This window comes from Lipotes vexillifer, unplaced genomic scaffold (genome assembly GCF_000442215.2).
Source record: "Lipotes vexillifer unplaced genomic scaffold, Lipotes_vexillifer_v1.1 scaffold1701, whole genome shotgun sequence".
NCBI classification, from domain to species: Eukaryota; Metazoa; Chordata; class Mammalia; order Artiodactyla; family Lipotidae; genus Lipotes; species Lipotes vexillifer.
In genome coordinates this window covers 917,236-922,437 of record NW_006794217.1, presented here as the reverse complement: position 1 = coordinate 922,437, position 5,202 = coordinate 917,236, and the positions used below count along the sequence as shown (strand labels likewise).

Genomic DNA, 5,202 nt, shown 5'->3' with positions numbered 1-5,202 from the left:
GGGGGAGAGCGGGCCCGCCTGCCACCCCAGCGCTGAGGGGTGTCCGAGGCTGTCGGGGGTGAGGGTGTGTAAGGACTCTGCTGGGAGTGCTCCCTGGGGGCGCATCTGGCCCAGCTCCCCCTGGGAGCCCAGCCCCTCCTGGGAGCCCAGCCCCTCCTGGGAGCCCAGCCCCTCCTGGGAGCCCAGCCTGGGACAGGGGAGGAGCAGGGGGAGAGAACTTGGTCGCACAAGGGGCCCGGGGCACCGGAGGAGCTGCCCTGGCTCACGGAGGTGCCCAGGGGCCCTGCCAACAGCCTTACTTCTTGCACGTGTGCACGTGGGGGGCGCAGGGTGGCTGTGTGCGGGCCTCCTGGACGTGGCTCAGGGTGGAGCTCGGCCTCCATGCTGAAGGCCCAGCTGCTCTGGGCAGGCGGGTGGGTGGGGGAGGGAGGCCCTGGGGGGCAGACCCCACGGCAGCGCCCTAGGCGTGGTGGGTCTGGGGGGGTGTTAATGTCAGCCGATACCGGGCTTGAACAGGAGGGTGACCTCTGCCTACGGCCCACCTCATCTCTCGGGAGGGGAGGGTGGGCACTGGGGAGCAGCTGCCAGGGGAGGCCGAGGGGCTTCTGCCTGGGGGTCGTGGCGGGGGCTTCCGGATGCAGCCATGCCCGACACCTGCGCCCTCACCCACAGGCCCTCCCTCGCCACCGGCCCTGCGCCTGACTCCCATCCCAGGTCCAAAGGGCCAGGAGCAAGTCCAGCAGCCACGCGGCCACAGTCGGCGTCTCCGCAGGCCCTTAGCCCCGCTGCGAGGACCGCGCCGCTGGCCCCCCGGAGTGTAGGCAGCACCTCGCGGGTGTCCGCGCCGCCCCAGGCGGGCAGGAAAGCCTCGGCTGCACCCTCAGGGGCCGTCGGGGCGGGTGCTGGCTCCAGGCTGAAGCCGGAGGCCCCGCGGGCCAAGGGTAAGGGCCCCCACGTCACGGGCGGAGCTGGGGTCACCGCGCCCAGGCTGTCGCCGTGCGTCGCGGCCACTCTGCTCCCGGCCTGCGGTTCTGCCGCGGTTTGCTGTTGCACAGTCTGGCTCCCGGGGTCCCGCCTGGGGATGCGTCACCCTGTGTCACCATCACCCGCCTGCCGGACGCCCCGTGGCCCGGCCCCTGCTGCGCCGCTGTTCCCTGGTGACGGTGCCCGGTAGGGGTGGGGCCGGTGCCCATGTGTGCTGCCCTTCCGCTTTGCCGCACCCTGTGGGGTCCCCCCTCTCCTGCGGGGTTTGCCGCCGCTGTCCGTGTGCATCTGTCATCACTGCCCTGTCCTGGCGACAGTGTCCCTGTGCTCTGAAGGCCCTGAAGCCCCCCTGACTGCCCTGGCCTTGGGCCCTGGGCTGTTTTGGACACCTTCTGCGGAACTGCAGAGTTGGTCCTTTCTGGGTGCTGGGGCTGTCTCTTAGGGGCACCCGTGGTATCACTGAGCTGGCAGCACACACCCCGCAAAGCGTTCTTCCCACTCTTTCCCGTGGCTGAGCCTCCAGCCTGGAGGCCACTCTCCCCTGAGACAAGGCACACACCCCGCAAAGCGTTCTTCCCCCTCTTTCCCGTGGCTGAGCCTCCAGCCTGGAGGCCACTCTCCCCTGAGACAAGGAGGCCTGCAGATCGTCACCGCCCCACACGCAGACGGTCTGCATCCCCGCGCCCCCCCCGCCATACCCTTGCCTGTTTGGCAGCAGGGGAAGTTGGGGCCCAGAGAGGGGCAGTGAATTGAGTCCCCCAGGCACACACAGCACAGGGTGGAGTCCTGTCCCCAGCTCAGCCAGTGGCTCCTTCCCGGGAGCCAGGCTGGCCACAGGGGTACCTGAGGGTGGGATGGCAGCAGGAAGAAGGGGTGGGGGAGGTGCAGCCTTTCCCAGCAGACCACCCCGCCTCACCCCCACCCAGGCCCGAGTGCCAGCCCCCAGGAGGGCCAGGAGGACGGGCCGGCAGGATGGAGGGCCCGCCTGAAGCCCGTGGAGAAAAAAAGCCCCACTGAGAGGTGAGCAGTGGGTGGTCTGCTGGGCGCTGGACTTAGGCCCGTGCCGTGGGTTTGTACGCACAGGAGCCTGTGTCCGGGGCAAGCACAGGGCCTGGCACACAGTAGGCACTTCACACGTGCTTGCAGGTGAATGACAGCACACACACACACACACACACACACCAACTGACATCCACAGCAGGGCTGTGTGCACGTCTCACCGCGCGTGTCAGCTGTAGAAGGAGAAACCAGCTCCTGCCGGCCTGAGTGACCCAGGCCAAGTGCCCTCGTGTAACTGGACTTGCAAGTCAGGGAGGGTCCATGAGGACCCTCGGTGTCCTCGCTCTGAACCAGTCTGGAGGCCCTGGGGAATGCGAGCATGTTCGCTGCTGTGCGCCCACCAGGCCTGACCCCGGTGCTGGGCTGGGACCCCCATTCGCTGTGGGGAGGGGACAGCCGCCCCCAGAAAGCTCAGTCAGGATGGAGAGGGAGAGAAAGCCACTGCAGCCTTCCGTGGATGAGGGAGAGTCAGGGACGTGGGCCCGAGGGCACCACGAGGCCCCTCCTTCGGGCCGGCACGCGTCCCCCGGCTCGTCTGCACCGGGGGTGCCGGGCAGCCTGTCCCCACTCCCCTGACCTTGCCTTCCATTCAGGGCTCTGGAGCTGAAGGAGCCTCAGGTCCTGGGAGAGCCGAGGGCGGGTCATGCACCCCAGAAGGTCTCTGGGAGCTCCGAGGGGGGTGTCCGCATCACCCTGACCCCTGTGCGAGTGGACAGGACACCAGGCCCGGCCGGGGCCAGCCTCCTAGGTAATGTCAGACAGAAGCCCCCCCGGCCGTCCCCAGCCAGGCAGCCCGGGTCTAGGTGGTCCTCTCCTTGGGGGCAGTGGCCCTGCTTGACCAGGGGAGCTGGTGGTCCTGGCGGGTGGGTGTGTATGTGTAATGCGCGTGTGCATGCCTGTGCACGTGCGTGACTGTGCGTGTCTGTTCTTAGCACTCAGCCGTCCTTGCACAGGTCACCAACCCACTGGGCTCGTTTCCCCGTGTGCTGTCGAGGGTCAGGATTCTGCCCCTTCCCCCTCCCGTGGACGTGACCCCTCCCGTCGGGCAGGATGTGGCTGTGAGGGCTGACCCCTGTGTTGCTGCCCCTCTGGGGGGGCCCAGCTCAGGGAAGCAGTGGGGGGAGGGCGCCAGGCCTGCTGACCTGACGTGTGACTCTGTCCCCCACCCGTGGGCAGCTGCATCCCCCTCCCCCTTCCAGTCCCCATCCCGCCGCAGGAAGCTGGCGGTCCCTGCCAGCCTGGACGTTTCTGGCAGCTGGCTTCAGCCGGAGCCCTCGGGGAAGGAAGCCCCTGCCTGGAGCCGGAAGGAGGAGGAGAAAGGCCCTCCCCAGGGCGACCGAGGTCAGCCCAGGCACGGCACCCGGTCCCCGCTTGGGGTGCAGATGAAGGGGGCTCCTCTAGGAGGATGTGCCCGGTGGGGGGTTTGGAGGATGTATAGGAGCCCACGGAGCCTAGAATGGAGGGAAGACGAGCCTGGGGGCGAGCAGCCTCGCACACACCTGGAGGAGGCTGGGCCCCGGGCCCTTGCAGGGTAGGGACAGAGGACTGAGCAGAAGCCTCACCTGCCTCCTGGTGCCTGAGTCCGCAGACGCTCGGCGACGATGGAGCGTTTGCTCCGGGCAGCTGGTGGGAAGGGTGGCCAGGGTGCTGGCACGGCGTCCGAGGCTGCTGACCTGGAGGAGGGCAGGGGCCCGGGTGGGCACAGGGACTTCGGGGACGGGGCCTGGGTCTGTCTGTGAGCTCTCGCCCTTTGGACACCAGCCGGGGATGCCCAGGGGCCTGCTGGGTGCAGCAGGGAAGCCGGGGTGCAGGGGGTGTCCCGGGAGGGTGGGGCTGGGTGGGGGGGTCGGGCCCCCTTCCAGACCACGCCTGGGTCACGTTGGGCCCGGTGCCTGAAGAGGCCTGTCCTGCCCCTTCTCCAGGGAGGCCCTCGGGCCCGGCCGGCATCCCTGTTCTGCCTGGCGAGTCAGCGCCCTCCCCGGTCAGGGTGAGTAGGCTAGGGTGCAGGTGGCTGAGGGGCTCAGCCCCGGGGCCCCCGCTCACCATGCCCTCATCCCCAGCTGCACCCTGACTACGTGCCCCAGGAGGGGATCCAGCAGCAGGTGCAGGACATCGAGAGGCAGCTGGATGCCCTGGAGCTCCGGGGTGTGGAGCTGGAGAAACGCCTGCGTGCGGCCGAGGAGGGTGAGCCCTGGGCCGACCCCCTCCGCAAACCCCGCTGCCAGCTCCACCCTGGGCCCCGGCCCCGCCCCCGCACGGCCCGCCTGCCCCGTGCCCAGCCAGCCCCTCTCCGCAGACGCCTCGGAGGACGCCCTCATGGTGGACTGGTTCCGGCTCATCCACGAGAAGCAGCTGCTACTGAGGCTGGAGTCCGAGCTGATGTACAAGTGAGTGGTCCCCCCGGGGCCTCCGGAAAGCGCTCCGCCCCGCACGGGCCCGTCTGGCGCAGGGAGGCCAGTGGCCGGGCCGGGCTCACATCCGTGTCACCTCGGCAGGGCCAGGGACCAGCGCCTGGAGGAGCAGCAGCTGGACATCGAGGGGGAGCTGCGCCGGCTGATGGCCAAGCCGGGTGCGTCCCCCGCACCCCGTGTGGAGCCCAGGCCGGCGGAGGTGGGGGCGGTGAGGGGGCTCAGCCCCAGGAGGCGGGTGTGGGCGCGGCTTTCCAAGGCCCTCACGGCTGGCCGCCAGGAGGAGGCGATCATGGCACCCTCTCTCTCAAGCCGCGGTGGGGTTTCAGCTCCTCCGCTTCCTGGCTGTAGGTCCTTGGCTGAGTCACTCAACCTCTCCGTGCTTGGGTTTCATCCCTGCAAAGTGGGGGCAGTTCTAGCACCGCCTCCTTCAGCTGTTGTGAGGACTGAGTTAATGTGTGCAGGGGCCGGGTAGTGAGTGCCCAGTCTCTGATACGGCTGTTCATTTACTCATTCATTCATTCACTCACTTATTCGTACATTCACTTATTCATTCAACCGGCGTTGCCAAGAGCCCACCATAGGCCCCAAGACCCCACCCCCTCCTCCAGGGGAGGAGCCTGACCCTTGGGGAGTGGGGTCACTGTGTCCCTGAGCAGGGTGGGGACAGCAGGGCTCCGGCTGATGCCAGCTGTCCCTGCAGAGGCTCTGAAGTCCCCCCAGGACCGGCAGCGGGAGCAGGACCTGCTGA

General features: G+C 68.8%; 1 protein-coding gene across 1 annotated transcript in view; it reads left to right on the top strand.

The window, feature by feature from the left end:
• The window catches only part of MICALL2 (MICAL like 2), a 21,406-nt gene that overhangs the window by 14,863 nt on the left and 1,341 nt on the right, over positions 1-5,202 (top strand). Inside the window, exons 8-16 of the mRNA XM_007467074.1 lie at positions 673-941; positions 1,911-2,004; positions 2,637-2,791; positions 3,220-3,384; positions 3,966-4,030; positions 4,104-4,227; positions 4,340-4,430; positions 4,539-4,612; positions 5,155-5,197. Coding sequence (XP_007467136.1) covers positions 673-941; positions 1,911-2,004; positions 2,637-2,791; positions 3,220-3,384; positions 3,966-4,030; positions 4,104-4,227; positions 4,340-4,430; positions 4,539-4,612; positions 5,155-5,197 — 1,080 coding nt within the window. The remainder of the gene's footprint in view (positions 1-672; positions 942-1,910; positions 2,005-2,636; positions 2,792-3,219; positions 3,385-3,965; positions 4,031-4,103; positions 4,228-4,339; positions 4,431-4,538; positions 4,613-5,154; positions 5,198-5,202) is intronic.